We start from the raw sequence: 23874 nt of genomic DNA, 5'->3' as shown, positions 1-23874 counted from the left end.
AGTTAGATGCCTGCAAGTCACCAGGGCCTGATGAAATGCATCCTAGAATACTCAAGGAGCTAATAGAGGAGGTATCTGAGCCTCTAGCTATTATCTTTGGAAAATCATGGGAGACGGGAGAGATTCCAGAAGACTGGAAAAGGGCAAATATAGTGTCCATCTATAAAAAGGGAAATAAAAACAACCCAGGAAACTACAGACCATTTAGTTTAACTTCTGTGCCAGGGAAGATAATTGAGCAAGTAATTAAGGAAATCATCTGCAAACACTTGGAAAGTGGTAAGGTGATAGGGAACAGCCAGCATGGATTTGTGAAGAACAAATCATGTCAAACCAATCTGATAGCTTTCTTTGATAGGATAACAAGCCTTGTGGATAAGGGTGAAGCTGTGGATGTGGTATACCTAGACTTTAGTAAGGCATTTGATACAGTCTCGCATGATATTCTTATCGATAAACTAGGCAAGTACAATTTAGATGGGGCTACTATAAGGTGGGTGCATAACTGGCTGGATAACCGTACTCAGAGAGTTGTTATTAATGGTTCCCAATCCTGCTGGAAAGGCATAACGAGTGGGGTACCGCAGGGGTCTGTTTTGGGACCGGCGCTGTTCAATATCTTCATCAACGACTTAGATATTGGCATAGAAAGTACGCTTATTAAGTTTGCGGATGATACCAAACTGGGAGGGATTGCAACTGCTTTGGAGGACAGGGTCATCATTCAAAATGATCTGGACAAATTGGAGAAATGGGCTGAGGTAAACAGGATGAAGTTTAACAAAGACAAATGCAAAGTGCTCCACTTAGGAAGGAAAAATCAGTTTCACACATACAGAATGGGAAGAGACTGTCTAGGAAGGAGTACGGCAGAAAGGGATCTAGGGGTTATAGTGGACCACAAGCTAAATATGAGTCAACAGTGTGATGCTGTTGCAAAAAAAGCAAACATGATTCTGGGATGTATTAACAGGTGTGTTGTGAGCAAGACACGAGAAGTCATTCTTCCGCTCTACTCTGCTCTGGTTAGGCCTCAGCTGGAGTATTGTGTCCAGTTCTGGGCACCGCATTTTAAAAAAGATGTGGAGAAATTGGAAAGGGTCCAGAGAAGAGCAACAAGAATGATTAAAGGTCTTGAGAACATGACCTATGAAGGAAGGCTGAAAGAATTGGGATTGTTTAGTTTGGAAAAGAGAAGACTGAGAGGGGACATGATAGCAGTTTTCAGGTATTTAAAAGGGTGTCATAAGGAGGAGGGAGAAAACTTGTTTACCTTAGCCTCTAAGGATAGAACCAGAAGCAATGGGTTTAAACTGCAGCAAGGGAGGTCTAGGTTGGACATTAGGAAAAAGTTCCTAACTGTCAGGGTGGTTAAACACTGGAATAAATTGCCTAGGGAGGTTGTGGAATCTCCATCTCTGGAGATATTTAAGAGTAGGTTAGATAAATGTCTATCAGGGATAGTCTAGACGGTATTTGGTCCTGCCATGCGGGCAGGGGACTGGACTCGATGACCTCTCGAGGTCCCTTCCAGTCCTAGAATCTATGAATCTTTGAATATAAATATTGTACTTACATTTCGGTGTAGAATATATACAGCGGTATAAACAAGTCAATGTCTGTATGAAATTTTAGTTTGTACTGACTTCGCTAGCACTTTTTATGTAGCCTGTTGTAAAACTAGGCAAATATCTAGATGAGTTGATGTACCCTGGGAAGACTTCTGTGTACCAGGATCCACCACGACCCCCAAGTCTTTTTCAGAGTCCCTGCTTCCCAGGACAGGGCCCCCCACCCTGTCAGCACAGCCTACAGCAGGGGTGGGCAAACTACAGCCCGGGGACCACATCCGGCCCTTCAGACGTTTTAATCTAGCCCTTGAGTTCCTGCTGGGGAGTGGGGTCTAGGGCTTGCCCCGCTCCGGCACTCCAGCCGGGGGCTTGCCTTGCTCCACGCATCGTGTGGCTCTGCGCAGCTCCCAGAAGCAGCAGCATGTCCCCCCTCCAGCTCCTATGCATAGGGTCAGCCAAGGGGCTCCGCAGCTGCCATTGGCCAGGAACCATAGACAGTGGGAGCTGCAGGGGTGGCGCCTGCGGACGGGGCAGCGCGCCGAGCCGCCTGGTTGCGCCTCCATGTAGGAGCTGGAGAGGGGACATGCCGCTGCTTCCAGGAGCTGCTTGAGGTAAACGCCGTCTGGAGCCTGCACCCCTGACCTGATCCCCCTCCCGCCCTCCGAACCCCTTGGTCCCAGCCCAGCACAATCTCCTGCACCCCCAACCCCTCATCCCCAGCCCCACCCCAGAGTCTGTATCCCCAGCCGGAGCCCTCAGCCCCCCCGCACCCCAACCCCCAATTTCATGAGCATTCATGGCCCGCCATACAATTTCCATACCCAGATGTGGCCCTCAGGCCAAAAAGTTTGCCCATCCCTGGCCTACAGTCTTTGCTCGTAGATGTAGACATTTACTCAAAGCCACATCAAAACACAGATTGTTTGCTTGTGTCCAGTTCACAAAGTGACCCTAATCGCTCTATCATCTGAGAGTGGGGACAAGGGAGCCCCGACAGTGCTTCCAGGCTGCACTCCACAGGCCAATGCAACATCCCAGACCATGCTGGCCACCCCCATGGGCTCGGGATGCAGCGTTCCCCCAGGCACTGTACACAGGGCCCCAGCCTCACCTCACCTTGCCTAGGGCTGGCTCCTGGTCCCCCAGCCCAACAATGAGGATGCAGTCAGCTTGACGGATGCAGCGCACAGTCCAGGGTGTCAGCGTGCAGTCGGTCTGATACAGCACAATGCGGTGGATGTCCTCCTGCTGCGCCAGCCAGCCCGACAGCCGGTACTCTTGGATGCTGCCAGGGAGGGGATGTCAGCAGCAGGGGTGGCTCCAGGCACCAGCGCACCAAGCGTGTGCCTGGGGTGGCAAGCCGCGGGGGGCGGCCTGCCGGTCACTGTGAGGGCGGCAGTCAGGCTGCCTTCGGCGGCATGCCTGTGGGAGGTCCGCCGGTCCCACGGCTTCAGCAGCAATCCGGCGGTGGGTACGCCGAAGGCGCGGGACTGGAGGACCTCCCACAGGCATGCCACCGAATCCGCGTTACCAGTGGACCTCCTGCAGGCGTGCCACCGAAGGCTGCCTCACTGCCGAGCTTGGGGCAGCAAAATACATAGAGCCGCCCCTGGTCAGCAGGCAGCCTCCAGCTCTGTCCTGTCCCACCCCATTGCTTCAATCCCTACTTCTGGCCCTCCTCCGAGCTCCCACCATGCAGCCCCTCCTTCACTCTACCAGATTCCCGGATCCCAATGGGGACCCTTCCCCCAAGGTCCCCATATGCAGTTCCCCAGCTGCATGCTCGGACAAAGTGGAAGGTTTTTTGTAATATTTTTATGAAGCCTATGTATATCTCAGTTTCCCTTATATGCTGCATTGTTACCTAGTGGGGTGTGAGGAAGGTCTGTTTGCTTTCTGGCCAGGCTAAAAAACACAGGTGTGAACAGCTCCTAGCTCTCTGGGGCTTTAGCTCTTGAGAAGACAATGGGAAATCCAGTTGCCCAGACACGGATCAACGACCCAGAGAGATGGACTTCCCCTCTCAGCGGGGGGCTGAGCCGCATCTCCCCAGTTCGGGAACAGAGAACTGGGGGAGGGAAGATGGGGGTGTTAAGTGTGGGCTGTGGGAATCAGTTGGGGGCACACCTGAACTGGGACAGAGCGATCAGAGACAGAGCTCTGGGCTCTGTGCTGACCAGGATGGACTCTGCTGTAAACTTCCTTTTCTCTGCGCTAGCCAAGGACTTCCTTTGCTATTTTCCAGCCAACTAATAATTCTTCGTGTGACAGCGCTGCCTGGGTGTCCCTGCGGATGCTGGTGGAGGAGGAGCATTGCTCCCTAAGATTGTACAAATCTCCCTCAGGGATCTGCCTCAGTTGGACTTGCTGAGTGGAGCTCCTAGTGTCAAGCAGGGGTGCTGAAGGCCCAGAGGTCCAGCCTAAGGAGGCAGTGAAACTGTGGGGCTTTGTCCTGGAGGAAGAATGAGACCCCTAGGGGGTCTGGCTCACTGAAGGGGTTTCTCCCAGGACTGTTCCAAAGCTGGGGCCATAGCACCGATCCTGGAGACCCATGCCACACCCTTTCCAACAGGGATCCTCTGCTACCCGCCAGCAACCAGGAGGACACCCTGCTCCAATCTCCTAACGAGCAGCCCCCCCAGCTATGTTCCCCACCACCACCACACCAGGACACTCACCACCCCCTTCCCATTGCTCCAGCCCATCTCCAATAAAGATCCCCTGCTGCACCCTCTCCTGGATAGGGCCCTGCTATCAGACAGCTAGACCCCACCCTCTGTGCCCCAATGACACAAGCCCCATAGCACAGCCCTGCAGGCCCCACATGGTGGGGGTGCCCTTTTATGGAGAACAAAGAGATCAGGGACTAGGAGCCAGCCCCTTCAGCCCACCTACCGCCTGTGCCAGTCCCCTACCTGTCCAGTGCTGAGGCACCAAGTCGTGCTCGGATGATGTCACTGGTCAGAAGCAGGGTGGGACCTGGAAGAGTGAACAGGACCATCACGCCGGGCCTGCATCCCAAGCATGGCTGGGAGCAGAGCGAGGCCCTGGCCCTCACTCACCTATGGCGTTGAGGGCATGCTCCAGCTCCAGCGTGAAGGCTGCCATGGGCACATCGTCACACACTGGCAGCACCGCCACCGTGGACAGGTTACTGGCTGGGTTGGTTAGCTCTGAGCTAGAGGCCACACCAAGACTGGAGCCTGTGGGCAAGACAGAGCGACTGACCGTCCGAGGGGCCCAGAGGGCAAGACAGCCACCAACCAAGAGTTCCCGACCAATGGCAGCTGAGAAGTCACTGCTTAGGGGGTAGGCAGTGTGTGGAGACCCCCTGACCCCTCCCCCCCAGGGGCCACAGGGATGTGCCGGCCGCTTCTGGGAGCAGCAAGGGGCCAGGGCAGGCAGGGAGCCTGCCTTAGCCCCACTGTGCCGCCGGACTTTTAGCAGCCTAAAATCTCCTGGTTAGGCTTCAGTGCCTCCAGGAGATAGAGCCCGATTCCAGGAGACTTCCGGCAAAACTGTGAGGGTTGGCAACCCTATCAACTGACCAACTGCAGGACCCGGCCTGGAGCTCTGCCCTGTGGCACCTAGCATCAGAGCTGGCGTGGCCCACGAGGAGAGGAGCCGGTTCCCACCCCAGCCAGGGAGCCTGGCTCTCAGCTCCAGCCATAGCAGCTCCTGCTTCTACCCCTGGAGCCCTGCTTTAATCCCCAGGGTGGGTCCGTCCCCAGCAGCTCTGCCAGTTGCTCCTCAGGTCTTGACTATGGCTGGGGGAGGAGAAGCAGGAAAACGCCAGCACTAATAGGGTTACCATTCGTCCGGATTCCCCCAGACATGTCCGGCTTTTTTGAGTTAAAAATAGCGTCCGGGGGGAATTTGTCAATGTCCGGACTTCCCCCCCCATGCAGAGCATGCGGGGCTTACAGGGCAGCCGGTCGGATCGTGCCACTCGCACGGGCTCCGGCAGCCAGAGCCCTTCCTTCACTTCCCCCTCCTCTCCCCTGCAACTTGAAACCAGTCCCCTCCTCTCTCTCCCTCCCTCCCCCTCCCACCCCTGCATTCGCAGATCGCCGGCCGGCCGTTCGCCTCGGGCCTCCGGCAGTCTGGAGCTCAGACCCTGCTCCCCTCCCCCACTGCCAAGCGCGCCGCTCTGCAGCACAGTAAGGGGGCCGGGGGTCAGAGAAGCGGCAGGGAGGTTCTGGGTGGAGGGGGGGGTAGTCAAGAGACAGGGAGCAGGGGGGAGGGTTGGATGGGTCAGCAGTTCGGGGGGGGCTGTCTGGGGGTTGGGGGTGTAAGGTTTTGGGCAGTCAGGGTACAGGTGGGGGGGGTCTCAGGAGGGGGCAGTTAGGGGACAAGGCACAGGGAGGCTGAGGTAGGGGGTGGGGTTCTGGAGGGCAGTTAGGAGCAGGGGTCCCAGGAGGGGGCAGTCAGGGGACAGGGAGCAGAAGGGTTCAGATGGGTCAGGAGTTCTGGGGGGGGCTGTCAGGGGGTGGGGGTGTGGATAAGGGTTGGGGCAGTCAGGGGACAGGTAGGGGGTAGGGTCCTAGGGGGCCAGTTAGGATGTGGGGAAGGTCTCAGGAGGGGGCAGTCAGGGGACAAGAGGCAGGGAGGCTTAGGGAGGGAGTGGAGTCCTGGGGGGGCAGTTAGGGGCAGGGGTCCCAGGAGGGGGCAGTCAGGGGACAAGGAGTGGGGGGGAGGGTTGGGGGTTCTGAGGGGGCAGGAAGTGGGAGGGAGTGGAAGGGGCAGGGGCGGGGCTAGGATAGGATGGGGGCGGGGCTAGGGCGGGGCTCCTCCCGTCCTTTTTTTGATTGTTGAAATATGGTAACCCTAAGCACTAAGCCACCTCCCCTGCACGGTGATAGAGTCACAGCCTGGAGCCCCGGCTAGGGACAGAGGGCCCTGCATGGCATGCTGGGGCCTCTGTAACTCTGACAGGCTGCACCCCCATTAGGGCAAGCTGCAAATTAACCCTCCCCCCCAAGGCCCCTACCTGTGAAGGGCCCGCACAGCTGCTGTAGGTTCCCAAGGATCTTCTGGCTCAGCAAGTGGATCAGGCGGGTCACAACCTGTCAGGAACAGCAGCCAACCCAGTCAGAGACGAGGGGACTTGGGGCGAGTGCGGAGCATGTGGAGAGGGGCAGGACTCAGCCCAGGAATCCCAGGGATGCTCTTGTCTGCCAGCCCACCCCATAGGGCCAAGGTGTGTGTGTGTGGGGGGGGGGGGGGGGAGAGGAGAACAAGTGCCAGGGCTCAGGGGCCTGCTTGGCTTGGATATGGCATGGAGTGCAGTTTGCCCTGGAGGGACAGGTGTGAAACACTTCCTGCGCCCCCTGGTGGCTGGGCCCCGTGTAAAGAAATCTCTGTATTTAACTATCGTTATAAATCTTTATAACATTGCATTTTGCATAACGTTATTTTGTATTTCATATAACTTGGCATTGTGCCTCTCTATTTTCATAGAACTTTGTATTAAATCCCTATATAGAAAATTGGTAAAAAACTTTGTATCCAATGTTATAGCCCCTAAGGATAGTATAGTTAAAGTAAAAAAAAAAGTGCCTTTTTGCTAAAAGTAGAATAAAATCTCCCCCCCCCCCCCACTCTGTAATCAATTGCCCCATTAACTGAATAAGGTGTAAATAAATGAGGCTTGAAAAACACCCACCTCCAAACAGCTACAACAGTTGGAGAGGGAATGGAAGCCAAAGCAAAGGACAATACAAGTTGTCAGGTGGGCCCAATAAAAAAAAGCAAACATATTAACGGCCTCAAAAATTAAAAGCAAGCCCCTTCTTTAAAAAACACCCTCTTTGAGCAGCATTGGAACAACGCCTAAAAAAAGGCAGCACAAAAACCAACGAACACAAACCAACAAACACAGACCCAGATTTTGAATCTGGTCTAGATTTGCACGAGAGGAAAGCTGCTCTAAAAGTGAGGTGTCTTGCAGAAGGACCCCGGGTCTCGTCTTGTCACCATCGGAGCATCGATCCGAATCGGCAAAAGCCCGGCTCCACCCCTCCCGCATCTAACTCACCTGGCCAGTGCAGTTAAGGGGAGCAACTAGTTGGTAACAACAGCAAAACAGAGTGTGTTTGTGTCTCTCTGTGTGTGTGAATGCATAACTGTAATTTTATATATATATATATATATATATATATATATATATACATATATATATTAAAAAGTATTAATTGATACCTGTATTACTAATAAATGTGGAGTTTTGCCTTAATTCCCCTGAAAAGATCCTGTATAGTACTTTAAGTACAACATTTTGGTGGAGAATTGCGAAAGGGGGAAAGGTACCACAAGCATTTATTAAGTAAAGAAACAAACTTTGATATTGAGTATTAAAAAGTAATCGATCATTAAGGTGTGCACACCCCCGGTGGTAGGAGGCCGGGTATAGAGAGAAGAAAAAGTAGCTTTCTCGCTCCCCCGTCGTAGAGTGCCGGCAGTAGAAAGAAGGAAGAAGAATTAAATTTCTTGCTCCAGGCGAAAAGAATAAGCATTGCTATTTAAACCCAATAGGAGGTTGGGTATACTAAAAGGTATTAGTAAAGAGGATAAGCATTGCTATTTAAGCCCCAATAGGCAGTTGGGTATACTAAAAAATGTTTAAAGGTAAGCAGTCTTTTAAAAAGGCTCCCAAAGAGGGGACTGAAAAATTGGCGTTTGTAAAAGATGTTTCCCCTTTTGAACAAATTTTGCAAAAATTTGGACACAGCCCTTGGTCTGATCAAGTGTTAGCGGATGTCCATACGATTTCAGACCTAGAAAATAAATTGGCTCAAATATATAAACCCTCAAATAAAAAAAGAAGCAGCTGCAGTTTGGCTTCTATGGAAAACCTGTAATCAGGTATTCCTTCGATTGGCTGGATGTAAAAATGAAAAGGAGAAACTGCACCAAGATTTACAAGCCTCTGCTGCAAAAGCAGAGAAATGGAAATGTTTGTCCATTAGCAGCCAAACCCAGCTAGACTCCCTTAAGGATGGGTACAGAAAGTTAAAACAACACTCTCAAATCTTACAGAAGCCTACCAAAGAGAAGGGGAGACTTAAAAAAGAAAATCAGGTATTACAGAAAATGGTCAAAAAGTTAACTTTAAAACAGGGGAACGCCCCTATTGACCATAACTACTGTAAATCACTTATCAAACAACTGAAAGAAAAATTGGAATTTGCAAACAAACAAGTTGCAGCAGTAACTTCAGAAAAAGGAATATTTGAGACCCCAGATGGGGCAGACTTCTTAGACCCCTCTGGAAATTGGGAAGGGGATATTTGGGTAAATTCCTCCTCCGAGAGCCAAAATGCCATTTCAACAATAACAAAGAGAACAGTCACCACCACAAGAAAGGGTGGTGGGAGTGAAACAGTAACAACAGTGCCTGTTTCTGCCTCCGATCTCCAGGCCATGGCAAAGTGGCTGGGGATTTTAAAACAAAAAAAATGTCTCTAGATGGAGTGTAAATGCTCTTGGACTGAAAAAAAGAAAGGATCTAAACTCACACGAACTGCACTGCTTAATGAGCATTTGTGCAGCCCCAGATATGCGGGGGCTTATAGACAGGTTCAGAATTAATGGGAATTACCAGCTAATGAATGTTCTAACAAAATTTGCAGAACTAATGGGCAGGCGTAATTTTGTGGCCCAAGCCATTGCGATTTCACAGGAAACTGATGAGAACCCTGAAACGTTTTAAACCCGATGGGGTCTCATGCAGATAATGGCTGGCTTAGTTACACGTAATACGGCCACTAAACTGGACCTGGTGCCTTTCAGTGTAGATTCTTTAAGAGAATGCGCTGCCTCCTTACAACCGTTTTATGCAATAAGACTGGAAGTGTGGCAACCCGGCCAGCCGGCCACATTACGGGAACTAAGAGACATGGTCCGGCAAATACTTACATATTCCGGTCCTGCCCCTACCATAAAAAAAACCAACAAGTGGCGTATGTTACAGCATTAGAGCCCTCAGTTACTTATTCTAATAAAAGCGGCAATAAAGGCATAACTGGGGCATGGGGAGCACACACTAAAGGTAGATCTCGGGGTAAAGGGTATTATGAAGAAAAACAAAGGAATAATTTGTACCCAGACCTCCAGAAATTTAAAACAGACACCCCAGCTCCAGGCAAGAAAGAGTTAACTAAAAAAGACCCTCATGGCCTGAAAGGTGTTAATGCAACACGGGGCAGATAAAAACAAGTGGAACAGGGCACCCACACGAAACTTATTGGCAGAAGCTTTTAAACTTCAGATGCTTTCTAAGAAGGGGAGAGTAGCGAGCATACTAACTCCGACAGCCCCTCTCCCTCCCCCTACTCCTTCTGTATTTACGGACCCCCTCCCATTCCCAGAAGATACAGTATAGAAAAACCCTCTAAATATTAAACCTCCTCCATATGTAGGAGCACCACGTTGAAGGTTCATCAGTAAAATTGCATGGGACCCCGAAGGTCAACTATGTATTTATATCCAGCAGGGCACACGTGCTCCTACATTGGCTTTAATTAACACAGGAGCTGCAGTCTCGCTAATTAAAACTCAGCCACCAGCCGGCACTAAAATCAAATAAATCACACTGCAGTCCTTTCAAGGAAAGCCCAGTACAGAATGAAAGTGAACAAAAGTGCTTTTCTCCGTGCAAGGGTTTAAAACCCACGGAGATCTGATCCAGACCCCAGACATAACAAATAATCTAATTCTTGGCACAGACTGGCTATTTAAAAATTGCATAATAATTAATTTACCATGGGGCACTTTATTAAAACTGGACATGCCCCCTCCCCATAAGGAAAAAGTGAAACAGAGAACCCCTCTAACCAAAGGGGAACCAGTAGCCACCACCACAATAACTCAGCAAGCTGAGGTGTGGCGCTCACAATTCCCCACTATCTGGACTAAAAAAAAAAACTGTGAAAAAATACAGGCTTGTGTAAAAATCATTGGGGATTTGGTACCCCCTCAAAAACAATACCCCTATCCCAAGGAGGCTGAAACACAGTTACAGCAAACAGTCCGGGACTTAGAACAGCAGGGGGTCATTCAAAAAACTAACTCCCTTTTTAACTCTCCCGTCTGGCCAGTCCTTAAGGCAGACGGCAAATCTTGGCGTTTAACTATTAACTATAGGCGTGTTGACAAAGGCACAATCCCTATGGCCCCATAGTAGCAGATATGACCCAGGTAATTCAAAAGATTCAGGCTACTTCAAAGTATTTCTCAGTCATTAATTTAGTTAATTGCTTCTTTCCTATCCCATTGCACCCAGACTCACAAAATAGATTTGCCTTCACGGTCGATGGGCAGCAATGGGCATTCCAGCGTCTACCCCAAGGAGTTCACAATAACCCAGCTATAGCTCACAAACATGTAATAGACATGCTGAATCGCCTTAGCCCACAAAATCGGTCCTTTGTGTTTTCCTATGTAAATAATATTTTAATTTTGGGGAAAACTAAGGCACAGGTACAACAATTAACTAAAAATGTTTTGGCTCTAATCCAAAAAACTGGTTTTAAGGTTAGCTTAAAAAAAGCCCAGTTGGTCCAGTCTCAAGTAACTTATCTAGGCATTGTTATAAAAAAGAAAGGGAGGCAGGTAGACCAACAAAAAGTAAGAGCCCTGATAAAAAAGCCGGCTCCTACCAACCAACATTCCCTACGGGTCTTGTTGGGAGGGTTTAATTTTCTAAAACCTCATTTTTACAAATATGCTGAAATTACACTGCCCTTGTGAAAACTGCTTAAAAAAAATAAAGTAAAAGTGGGGGTCAGAGCAAAAAGAGGCTCTAAGGGTGCTTAAACAAAAAGCCCTGACCGCCCCTGCTCTGCAATTCCAAAAAAATAAAATAAACAAACTGGTACCGGTAGCTTACAAATCTAAAAAGTTACAGGGGCCAGAAATAAATTTTAATCCCTGTAAAAGGAAACGTTTGGCAGCGGTGTGGGCAGTCCAGTCTTTTAAACCCCTAACTGAAACGGCTCCCCTAACAATCCAAAGTACCCACACCCCTTTAAAGTACATTCTGTCGGGGAAACTGGTTGGGGGCAAGGTCTCAAACACCCGCATGGCTCAGTAAATCCTCACATTAATAAACAAAAAAGTCACCACCAAAACCGTGTCTAAACCTGACCTATTAACCCACGCTCTAATTAAAAAAAAAAAAAACATAACTGCCCCAAGGTTACCTTAAAGCAAAAAAAATAGCCCTGATACAGGCACCCCCCTTAAAGAAACTAAATACCATTGAAATAAAGGAACACGTGTGGTTCACAAATGGGAGCTCAATGGTAATTAAAGGCATAAAAAAAATTAAATATGCAGCAATTAACTTGAAAGAAAAAATACTACAAAAATATTTAAATCATGGGTCAGCCCAGCATGCTAAACTCCATGTCATATATCGGGTACTACAGCAATATAAAAACAACCCCAAACCTGTGTTTATCTATGCAAATAGTAATTTCTGTGTCAAGAAAATACAATACTGGATGCATAACTAAAAAAAAAAAATGGGTAAAAGGCAGCAAATTAAAAAAGCATTGTGTATGTAAAAAAGTAAAAATAAATTTACCAATGGGTAACACAACATCCTGGCTGTTTAAAGGTCAAACATGTAAAGGCACATAGCAAACAAAACACTCCAAAGGCTTTTTAAAATAATAAAGTAAATGGCATAGCACGGCAGTATAATATAGCTGCAGTAGCAACTAAAAGTCAGGCGAAAAAGGTAATGGGAAATCCGCAGTCAATTAATAAACTTATTAATAACAATAACTGTTTAAATTCCCCAAACAAAACCCCCCCAAAAACAAAAACTGGTTAATGTTGCACATCAGTTCATGCACAAAAAAATAAAATGGACGCTAAGCAGGCTAAAAAACGTAGCCCAGTAAAAAGGTATAAAAAATAATGTTAAAACTTGGGTTCAAAATTGCATCAGGTGTGCTCAAAATAAAGCCCGGCCACCACATTACCAGCCCCTTATGCACCAAAACCAAGTAGGTCCCTGGCATAAAATACAAATTAATTACATAAACAAATTGCCACGGAGCCAAAAAAAGTTTCAGTACCTACTGGTAATCATAAATGCCTTCTCTGGTTGGGTAAAGGCATTCCCCACTAAAAAAAACACCACCACAAAAGCTGCAAAAAAATTATTTACTAAAATGGTCTGTCGTTATAAAACCCCTAAAATAATAAATTCAAACAATAAAGGAGCATTTGTAAAAAAAAAATGTTTACTAGCCTATTACAAGCCTTAGGTATTAAACAAAAATTTCACATCCCCTATCGCCCTCAATCATCAGGGCAAGTAAAGCGCATAAATCGCACTATTAAAAAAGCCCTAAAAAAGGTGGTAAGTAATACTAAAAAAAAATTGGCCAAAAAAGCTGCCTCTAATTCTGGCTGCCATCCGCAGTAGCAACCGGCTAAAAACAGAAATCCAGCCATTTCAAATTTTATTTGAACAGCCAATAAAACTAATAATTAATCCCACACAAATGGGTTTAAAATCAGGGAAAATAAATGTGGTAACACCACAACATAATTATTTTCAGTGGCTCAAGCAATTACAGAAAAACAAATTAACCTTGCAATACCAAATTAATAAGGCCATTAATAAAATAAATAACAGACTCCATAAGCAAAAAGCTGGTAACTCCCAGCTCTGGAAGCCCAAAAATCTGGTTATGTATTTTTAAATTGTGCTTTTTTTTTACCCAATTTTAATCTAAATAAATAGGTCCATATTCTATTGTAAACCGGCTCAGCCCTTTGGTGTACCAAATAAATAAAAAGGGCAAGCTAAAATGGGCTCATATCTTGCAACTAAAATTGTTTTCTTAAGCTACAAATACCAACATCGCTAACAAACCCAAACCAGCAAATGGCGCTCAAGGCATAAAGCATTTAAATTCCAGTAACTTTAATAATAATTCACGCACTGAAAACAAAACATCCGGACTCACAATAAAAAATTCAGTGGTATAACTAAACCAGTTCAAACACACCACAAAAAAAATACCAGTCCCCAACAACACGCTGCAGGGGGTCTTCGCACTCATATCAGTCCAAGTCTGGGTAAACATTACTCCTGGTAATTATGGATGCACCTATGCTGTATCAGCCCCAGAAAACTCTAGGTGGGGCTCCAACCCCTCCTGTAAGCCTGGCAACTCTGGTAAAACTCAAACCCACAACCTTTAAATTAAAAGTCCAATGCGTTGCTATCCTCCATTAAAAAAAAAAAATACTCAGGGTGGCTAAACAGGCAAAACAATTAAGTATCCACCACTGGTACAATGTGTTTAAAGGTTGGTCACCCACCTGGTCAGCAGTCCTAAATATAATTTTCCATCCCATCATTGTTCTATTAGTAATCCTAACTGTTATGTTAGTTCTAATGCTCTGCATGTGCTGCTAAATAAAACAAATGTATTCCAAATTAAAACCACATTCTAAAATCATAACCCAATACATAGCTTTAAAACAAAAATTTTAAATGGTAACCACTCAAAAATTGTTCTTGAGAGGTCAAAAGGGGGACAATGTAAAGAAATCTCTGTATTTAACTATCTCTATAAATCTTTATAACATTGCATCTTGCATAATGTTATTTTGTATTTCATATAACTTGGCATTGTGCCTCTCTATTTTCATACAACTTTGTATTAAATCCCTATATAGAAAATTGGTAAAAAACTTTGTATCAAATGTTATAGCCCCTAAAAATAGTATAGTTAGTTAAAGTAAAAAAAAAAAAAAAACACACGTGCCTTTTTGCTAAAAGTACAATAAAATCTCCCCCCCCCCCACTCTGTAATCAATTGCCCTATTAACTAAATAAGGTGTAAATAAGTAAGGCTTAAAAAACACCCACCTCCAAACAGCTCCAACAGTTAAAAAAAAAATGGAAGCCAAAGCAAAGAACAATACAAGTTGTCAGGTGGGCCCAATAAAAAAAAGCAAACATATTAACGGCCTCAAAAATTAAAAGCAAGCACCTTCTTTAAAAAACACCCTCTTTGAGCAGCATTAAAACAACACCTAAAAAAAAAAGCAGCACAAAAACCAACGAACACAAACCAACGAACACAAACCCAGATTTTAAATCTGGTCTAAATTTGCATTAAAAAAAAGCTGCTATAAAAGTAAGGTGCAGGAGAGCAGAGTTTGTGGCGGAAGCTGTGCTGATCGGTTCACGGTGGCCGAAAAAAAGGCGGGAAATGGTTAGATAAAAGAGTAGATAGAAAGACGAGAGGACATGCGAGGTGGATTCATAGTACCAGGAGACAGGCGGTGCACCGTACTGCACCATCTGCTGGCAGTATGGCGTCCGCCGTAGCTTTCACGGAGGGAGGAGGGAGTGACGACACACACCCAGAAACACCTACGAGAATGTTTTTGCCCCATCATGCACTGGGGGCTTAACCCAGAATTCCAATGGGCGGCGGGGACTGTGGGAACTGTGGGATAGCTTCCCGCAGTGCACCGCTCCGACATTCGATGCTAGCCTCGATACTGTGGATGTACTCTGCCAAATTCACGCGCTTTAGTGGGGACACACAACACCAAATGTATAAAATCGCGTCCGAAATTTCGAATAGAATAAGTTCACCTTAATTTCATACTGTAGACGTACCCTTAGCCTTTAAGACCAGAAGGGACAATCATGATCACCTAGTCTGACCTCTTGCACATTGCAGGCCATAGAATCTCACCCACCCACTCCTGGAATAGACCCCGAACCTCTGGCTGAGTTACTGAAGTCCTCAAATCCTGATTTAAAGACTTCAAGTTACAGAGAACCCACCATTTACACTAGTTTAAACCTGCAAGTGACCCGTGCCCCATGCTGCAAAGGAAGGCGAACCCCCCCCCCCCCCCCCCGTGTCTCTGCCAATCTGACCCAGGAGAAACGTCCTTCCCGATCCCAAATCTGGTGATCAGTTAGACCCTGAGCATGTGAGCAAGACCCAGCAGCCGGGCACCTGGAAAAGAATTCTCTGTAGTAACTCAGAGCCCTCCCAATCTAGTGTCCCATCTCCAGCCATTGGGGATATTTGCTGCTAGCAGTCGCAGATCGACTACATGCCATTGTAGGCAGTCCCATCACCCCAGCCCCTCCAGAAACTTCTCAAGCTCAGTCTTGAAGCCAGTTAAGTTTTTTGCCCCCACTGCTCCCCTTGGGAGGCTGCTCCAGAACTTCACTCCTCTGATGGTTAAAAACCTTCATCTAATTTCAAGCCTAAATTTACTGATGGGCAGTTTATATCCATTTATTCTTGTGTCCACATTGGCCCTTAACTTAAATAACTCCTCCCCCTCCCCAATATTTATCCCTCTGATGTATTCATAGAGAGCAATCAGATCTCCCTTCAGCCTTCATGTGGTTAGGCTGAACAAGCCAAGCTCTTTGAGTCTACCTATCAGAAGGTAGGTTTTCCATTCTTCTGATCATCCTAATCGCCCTTCTCTGCACCTGTACCAATTTGAAGTAATCTTTCTTAAACATGAGAGACCAGAATTGCTCGCAGTATTCCAGGTGAGATCTCACCAGTACCTTGTATAATGGTACTAACACGTCCCTGTCGCTACTGAAACACCACATCTGATGCATCCTAGGACTGCATTAGCCTTTTTCACAGCCACATAACAATGGTGGCTCATAGTCATCCGGTGATCAACCAATACACCCCTGTCTTTCTCCTCCTCTGTCACTTCCAACTGATACATCCCCAGCTTATAGCAAAAATTCTTGTTGTTAGTCGCTAAGTGCACTATTAAATTTCATCCCACTTCTATTAATCCTGCTTTCAAGGTAATCCAGCTCTTCTTGTGTGATATTCCAGTCCTGCTCTGTATTGGCAATATCTCCCAACTTTGCATCATCCACAAATTTTATTAGCACACTCACTTTTGTGCCAAGGTCACTAATAAAAATGTTAAATAAGATTGGTCCCAAGACAGATGCCTGAGGAACTCCACTATAACCTCCCTCTAGCCTGACCGTTCACCTTTCAGTGTGATTGGTTGTAGTCTTCACTTTAACCTGTTCCTCATCCACCTTTCAATTCTCATTTTAACAAATAATTTCTTATGCGGAACTGAATCAAATGCCTTATTGAAATCCAGGTAGATTAGATCTACTGCATTTCCTTTGTCTAAAAAAAGCAGTTCTCAGAGAAGGAGATCAGATTGGTCTGGCAAGATCTACTTTTTGTAAAACCATTTTCTATTTTATCCCAATTACCATTAACCTCTATGTCCTTAACTACTTTTCTCTTTCAAAATTTGTTCCACGACCTTGCATACAATTGAGGTAAAACTAACAGGCCTGCAGTTTGCTGGATCACTTTTTTTCCCTTTCTTAAAAACAGGAACTATATTAGCAATTCTCCAATCACAGACACAATCCCAGAGCTTACAGATTCATTAAAAATCCGTGATATCAGGCTTGCAATTTCCATGTACCAGTTCCTTTAATATTCTTGGATGGAGATTATCTGCCTCCCCACTGCCCCCTTGAACTGTTTGAGTTTGACTTCCACCTCGGATGTGGCAATTTCTACTTCCATATCTTCATTCCCATTATCCACTCTGCTGCTATCCCTAAACTCCTCATTACCCTTATTAAAACCCAAGGCAAAGTATTCGTCGTTTAGGAGTTGGGGTTGGGCCAGGGCCATGCCCAGATAATCTTTAATCTCCACCCCATCCCCAGTGTTTAGCAGCTCCACTTCTTCTTTCCTTGTTTTCTTCTTATTTATATGCCTAAAGAACCTTTAACTGTTGGTTTTAATTTCCTTTGCAAGGTGCAATTGTGCTTGGCTTTCGGCAGTTCTCACTTCTCCCCTACACTTTCTGACCCCGCAGAGGTTGCTTTCCTCGCTGATCCTTCCCATTATAAGGAATGGATAGACTTTCTGCTTTCTCTTCATCACCTGTTTGAGATGCTTGTTCATTCAGCATGGTCTGCAACCCTTCCTGACAAAATTGTTCCCCTTGCCTGGGATGCAGGCTTCAGAGAGCTTCTGAACTTGGACAATGTAATTCCAGGCTTCCTCCACATTCAGATCCTTGGGTTCTTCAGTCCAGCCCATGTCCCTAACTAATTCCCGTCATTATTAAAAGTTTGTCCTTTTGAAATCAGGGCCCCTTGGTGCGGATCAATTTTTGTTTATCCTTCCGTGTAGTTTAAACTGAATTAGCTCATGATCACTCGAACCAAGGTTGTCTCCTGCAACCAGCTCTTCTATGAGGGCCTCACTGCTCACCAATACCAAATCTAAAATAAAATTGCCTCTTGTAGGTTCGGTGACTGTTTGGTGAAGAAATCTGTCAGCTATCACATCCAGGAAAACCTGGGCCCTGCTGTTATTAGTAGCACTTGTCCGGCCTTTTAAACCGGTTTCTTTACTCCACCTCCGATGAGGGGATTAGCGCTGAAATCGGCCTTTGCGGGTCGGATTTGGGGTAGTGTGGACGGAATTCGACGTTATTGGCCTCCGGGAGCTATCCCACAGTGCTTCATTGTGACCGCTCTGGACAGCACTCTCAACTCAGATGCACTGACCAGGTACACAGGAAAAGCCCCACGAACTTTTGAATTTCATTCCCTGTTTGCCCAGCGTGGAGAGCACAGGTGACCACGCAGAGCTCATCAGCACAGGTAACCATGATGGAGTCCCAGGATTGCAAAAGAGCTCCAGCATGGACCGAATGGGAGGTACGGGATCTGCTCGCCATATGGGGAAACGAATCAGTGCTAGCTGAACTCCGTAGCAGTAAACAAAATGGCAAAATATTAGAAAAAGTCTCAAAGGCCATGAAGGACAGAGGCCATAACAGGAACGCACAGCAGTGCCGCGTGAAAATTAAGGAGCTAAGGCAAGCCTACCACAAAGCCAGAGAGGCAAACGGAAGGTCCGGGGAAGAGCCGCAAACATGCCGCTTCTACGCGGAGCTGCATGCCATGCTAGGGGGTGCAGCCACCACTACTCCAACCGTGTGCTTTGATTCCATCAATGGAGAATCACGCAACAGGGAAGCAGGTTCGGGGTACGAGGAAGATGATGATGATGATGAAGAAGACAATGAAGATAGCTCACGGCAAGGAAGCGGAGAAACCGGTTTCCCCAACAGCCAGAATATGTTTATCACCCTGGACCTGGAACCAGTAACCCCCCCGAACTCATCCAAGGCGTGCTCCCAGACCCTGAGGGCACACAAGGGACCTCTGGTGAGTGTACCTTTGTAAATATTACACATAGTTTAAAAGCAAGCGTGTTTAATGATTAATTTGCCCTGGCAATCACGGCCAGTACAGCTACTGGAAAAGTCTGTATGGGGATGGAGCGGAAATCCTCCAGGGACATCTCCAGAAAGCTCTCCTTCATGTACTCCCAAAGTCTTTGCAAAAGGTTTCTGGGGAGGGCTGCCTTATCCCGTCCGCCATGGTAGGATACTTTACCATGCCAGGCCAGTAGCACATAGTCTGGAATCATTGCATAACAAAGCATGGCAGCGTATGGTCCCGGTGTTTGCTGGCATGCAGACAACATCCATTCCTTATCTCTCTTTGTTATCCTCAGGAGAGTGATATTATTCACGGTCACCTGGTTGAAATGGGGTGATTTTATTAAGGGGACATTCAGAGGTGCCTGTTCCTGCTCGGCTGAACAGAAATGTTCCCTGCTGTTAGCCATGTGGTGGGGGAGAGGGGTGAAGTGATCATCCTAGAGAATTGTGTGTGTGTGGGGGGGGGGGTAGTTGGGTTTGTGCTGCATGTTAACCCGGAAACCGCAGCCCCTCCTTTTACATTGCAAACCCATTTTAAACGGCCAACCCAATGGGTGCTTGGTATGGGAAATGAGGGCGCTACTGTTTGAAACCATTCCCACATGTTAAGAAGGTTAAAAAAGCCAAAAGACTGTGGCTTACCATGGCTGCCTGCAAACCGAAATCTGTTGCCTTGCACTGCGTGAGTGATCTCTCACACCAAACCGGCAGGCCCCAAATATAAGAGGAAAAATGCGACCTTGTAACAAAAGCACGTACTGTGTAATGTGAACAGCAAAATTTAACATGAAAGAGTGTACCCATTGTTCTCTAAAATGTGTCTTTTTTAACCACCTCTCCCTTCTCCTCCACCAGCTGCAAATGTTTTTCCTTCACAGAGGCTAGTGAAGATTAGAAGGAGAAAACGGCGGACTTGGGATGATATGTTCTTGGAGCTGCAGATGTCCTCCCACGCTGACAGAGCACAGCAGAATGCGTGGAGGCAGTCAGAGTGCAAAAAAGCACAATATGAACGAGAGGAGAGGTGGCAGGCTGAATCGTGGGCTGAAGAGAGCAAGTGGCAGGCTGAAGAGGATAGGTGGCGTCAGCTTGCAGACAGAAGGCAAGAGTTGATGCTCCGGCTGCTGGAGCATCAAATGGATATGCTCCAGCGTATGGTTGAGCTGCAGGAAAGGCAGCAGGAGCAGAGACCGCCGCTACAGCCCCTGTGTAACCAACAGCCTTCCTCCCCAAGTTCCATAGCCTCCTCACCCAGATGCCCAAGAATGCGGTGGGGGGGCCTCCGGCCACCCAGTCACTCCACCCCAGATGACTGCCCAAGCATCAGAAGGCTGGACTTCAATAAGTGTTAAAGTTTTAAACTGCAATGTGTCCTTTTCCTTCCCTCCTTCCCTCCTTCCCCACCCCTCCCAGGCTACCTTGGCAGTTATCCCCCTAGTTGTGTGATGAATTAATAAAGAATGCATGAATGTGAAGTAACAATGACTTTATTGCCTCTGCAAGTGGTGCTCGAAGGGGGGAGGGGACGGTGGTTAGTTTACAGGGAAGTAGAGTAAACCGGGGGAGGGGGCAGAGGGTTCATCAAGGAGAAACAAACAGAAGTTTCACACTGTAGCCTGGCCAGTCACAAAACTGGTTTTCAAAGCTTCTCTGATGCGCACCGCGCCCTGCTGTACTCTTCTAACCGCCCTGATGCCTGGCTGCGCGTAATCAGCAGCCAGGCGATTTGCCTCAACCTCCCACCCCACCATAAATGTCTCCCCCTTACTCTCACAGATATTGTGGAGTGCACAGCAAGCAGCAATAACAATTGGAATATTGGCTTCGCTGAGGTCTATCCGAGTCAGTAAGCTGCGCCAGCGCGCTTTTAAATGTCCAAATGCGCATTCTACCACCATTCGGCACTTGCTCAGCCTATAGTTGAACATGTCCTGACTACTGTCCAGGCTGCCTGTGTACGGCTTCATGAGCCATGGCATTAAGGGGTAGGCTGGGTCCCCAAGGATAACAATAGGCATTTCAACATCCCCAACAGTTATTTTCTGGTCCGGGAAGAAAGTCCCTTCCTCCAGCTTTTGAAACAGACCAGAGTTCCTGAAGACGCGAGCATCATGTACCTTTCCCGGCCATCCCACGTTGATGTTAGTGAAACGTCCCTTGTGATCCACCAGGGCTTGCAGCAGCATTGAAAAGTACCCCTTGCGGTTTATGTACTCGGTGGCTTGGTGCTCCGGTGACAAGATAGGGATATGGGTTCCGTCTATTGCCCCACCACAGTTTGGGAATCCCATTGCAGCAAAGCCATCCACTATGACCATCCAATGTGAGAGGTGCCTGCTGGTGGAATCTCTCAGGCAGCAGGTGGGAGAGCTACAGGAGGAGGTGGCTAGGTTGAGGAGCATCCGTATCCACGAGCAATTCCTCGACAGTGTCCATGTGGAGACAGCTGAGGTAGCTGTCCCAGTACACAGGACTGCTGATACACCACTGGTGGAGGAGGAGATGGCTCAGGGTGGACACTGGCAGCTGGTTACTTCTGGCAGCAGGCAGTGCTCCACCCTTGCTCCGAACCCTCCTGCCGTGGTTATAGGTAACCGTTATGCTCTTCTTGATACAGGAAAGAAGGAATCACTCCCTACAGTAAAGGAGGAGAAGCCTCGTACCCCTAAGGCTGGAAAGTCTGCTGCCACCACTGCGAATAGGAAACGTAGGGTAGTGGTGGTCGGAGACTCTCTGCTGAGGGGGACGGAGGCGCCCATCTGTCGCCCTGACATTTCATCTCGGGAGGTATGCTGCCTGCCGGGGGCCCGTATCCGAGACGTTACGGAGGCATTGTCGAGGATTATCCAGCCCTCTGACTACTACCCCATGCTACTCATCCATGTGGGCACAAATGATACTGCGCGGTGTGACACTGAGCGGATCAAGAGTGACTACAGGGCTCTGGGAGTACGGGTGAAGGAGTTTGGAGCGCAGGTGGTATTCTCTTCAATTCTTCCTGTCAAAGGTAGGGGCCCGGGCAGAGACAGATGCATCATGGAGGTGAATGCCTGGCTGCGAAGATGGTGTCGCCAGGAGGGCTTTGGCTTCCTAGACCACGGGATGCTATTTGAGGAAGGACTGCTAGGCAGAGATGGCGTTCACCTTTCGAGGAGAGGAAAGACCCTATTCGGACACAGACTGGCTAACCTAGTGAGGAGGGCTTTAAAGTAGGTTCGACGGGGACAGGTGAGCAAAGCCCACAGGTAAGTGGGGAACATGGAGACCGGGGAGATGGGTCGGAAACAAGAGGGAGTGTGGGCTATATTGGCAGAGAGAAAGGAGAGTCGGGACAAAACTGGGAGGAAAGATCAAACCAGTATCTTAGATGCCTATATACAAATGCGAGAAGTATGGGGAATAAGCAGGAAGAACTAGAAGTGCTAATAAATAAATACAACTATGACATTGTTGGCATCACTGAAACTTGGTGGGATAATACACATGATTGGAATGTTGGTGTGGATGGGTACAGCTTGCTCAGGAAGGATAGACAGGGGAAAAAGGGAGGAGGTGTTGCCTTATATATTAAAAATGTACACACTTGGACTGAGGTAGAGATGGACATAGGAGACGGAAGTGTTGAGAGTCTCTGGGTTAGGCTTAAAGGGGCAAAAAACAAGGGAGATGTCATGCTAGGAGTCTACTACAGGCCACCTAACCAGGTGGAAGAGGTGGATGAGGCTTTTTTCAAGCAACTAACAAAATCATCCAAAGCCCAAGATTTGGTGGTGATGGGGGACTTCAACTATCCGGATATATGTTGGGAAAATAACACAGCGGGGCACAGACTATCCAACAAATTCTTGGACTGCATTGGAGACAACTTTTTATTTCAGAAGGTTGAAAAAGCTACTGGGGGGAAGCTGTTCTAGACTTGATTTTAACAAATAGGGAGGAACTCGTTGAGAATGTGAAAGTAGAAGGCAGCCTGGGTGAAAGTGATCATGAAATCATAGAGTTTGCAATTCTAACGAAGGGTAGAAGGGAGAACAGCAAAATAGAGACAATGGATTTCAGGAAGGCAGATTTTGGAAAGCTCAGAGAGCTGATAGGTAAGGTCCCATGGGAATCAAGACTGAGGGGAAAAACAACTGAGGAGAGTTGGCAGTTTTTCAAAGGGACACTATTAAGAGCCCAAAAGCAAGCTATTCCGCTGGTTAGCAAAGATAGAAAATGTGGCAAAAGACCACCTTGGCTTAACCACGAGATCTTTCACAATCTAAAAAATAAAAAGGAGTCATATAAAAAATGGAAACTAGGACAGATTACAAAGGATGAATATAGGCAAACAACACAGGAATGCAGGGGCAAGATTAGAAAGGCAAAGGCACAAAATGAGCTCAAACTAGCTACGGGAATAAAAGGAAACAAGAAGACTTTTTATCAATACATTAGAAGCAAGAGGAAGACCAAAGACAGGGTAGGCCCACTGCTTAGTGAAGAGGGAGAAACAGTAACAGGAAACTTGGAAATGGCAGAGATGCTTAATGACTTCTTTGTTTCGGTCTTCACCAAGAAGTCTGAAGCAATGCCTAACATAGTGAATGCTAATGGGAAGGGGGTAGGTTTAGCGGATAAAATAAAAAAAGAACAAGTTAAAAATCACTTAGAAAAGTTAGATGCCTGCAAGTCACCCGGGCCTGATGAAATGCATCCTAGAATACTCAAGGAGCTAATAGAGGAGGTATCTGAGCCTCTAGCTATTATCTTTGGAAAGTCATGGGAGACGGGAGAGATTCCAGAAGACTGGAAAAGGGCAAATATAGTGCCCATCTATAAAAAGGGAAATAAAAACAACCCAGGTAACTACAGACCAGTTAGTTTAACTTCTGTGCCAGGGAAGATAATGGAGCAAGTAATTAAGGAAATCATCTGCAAACACTTGGAAGGTGGTAAGGTGATAGGGAACAGCCAGCATGGATTTGTGAAGAACAAATCATGT

The 23874-nt window shown here is 47.2% G+C and overlaps 1 protein-coding gene across 11 annotated transcripts in view; it reads right to left on the bottom strand.

The window, feature by feature from the left end:
- Positions 1-23874, bottom strand: part of LOC101934815 (patatin-like phospholipase domain-containing protein 6) — an 85464-nt gene that overhangs the window by 17633 nt on the left and 43957 nt on the right. For all 11 annotated transcript variants that reach the window (XM_065576299.1, XM_065576303.1, XM_065576301.1 and 8 more), the window contains 4 exons: positions 6562-6637; positions 4634-4774; positions 4487-4550; positions 2688-2856 (listed from right to left, as the gene is read on the bottom strand). In XM_065576299.1, the coding sequence (XP_065432371.1) occupies positions 2688-2856; positions 4487-4550; positions 4634-4774; positions 6562-6637 (450 nt within the window). The remainder of the gene's footprint in view (positions 1-2687; positions 2857-4486; positions 4551-4633; positions 4775-6561; positions 6638-23874) is intronic.

Source organism: Chrysemys picta, chromosome 22, assembly GCF_011386835.1.
Source record: "Chrysemys picta bellii isolate R12L10 chromosome 22, ASM1138683v2, whole genome shotgun sequence".
Taxonomy (NCBI): Eukaryota; Metazoa; Chordata; order Testudines; family Emydidae; genus Chrysemys; species Chrysemys picta.
Note: the sequence above shows the minus strand (reverse complement) of the source record. Positions and strands in the feature narration are given on the sequence as shown.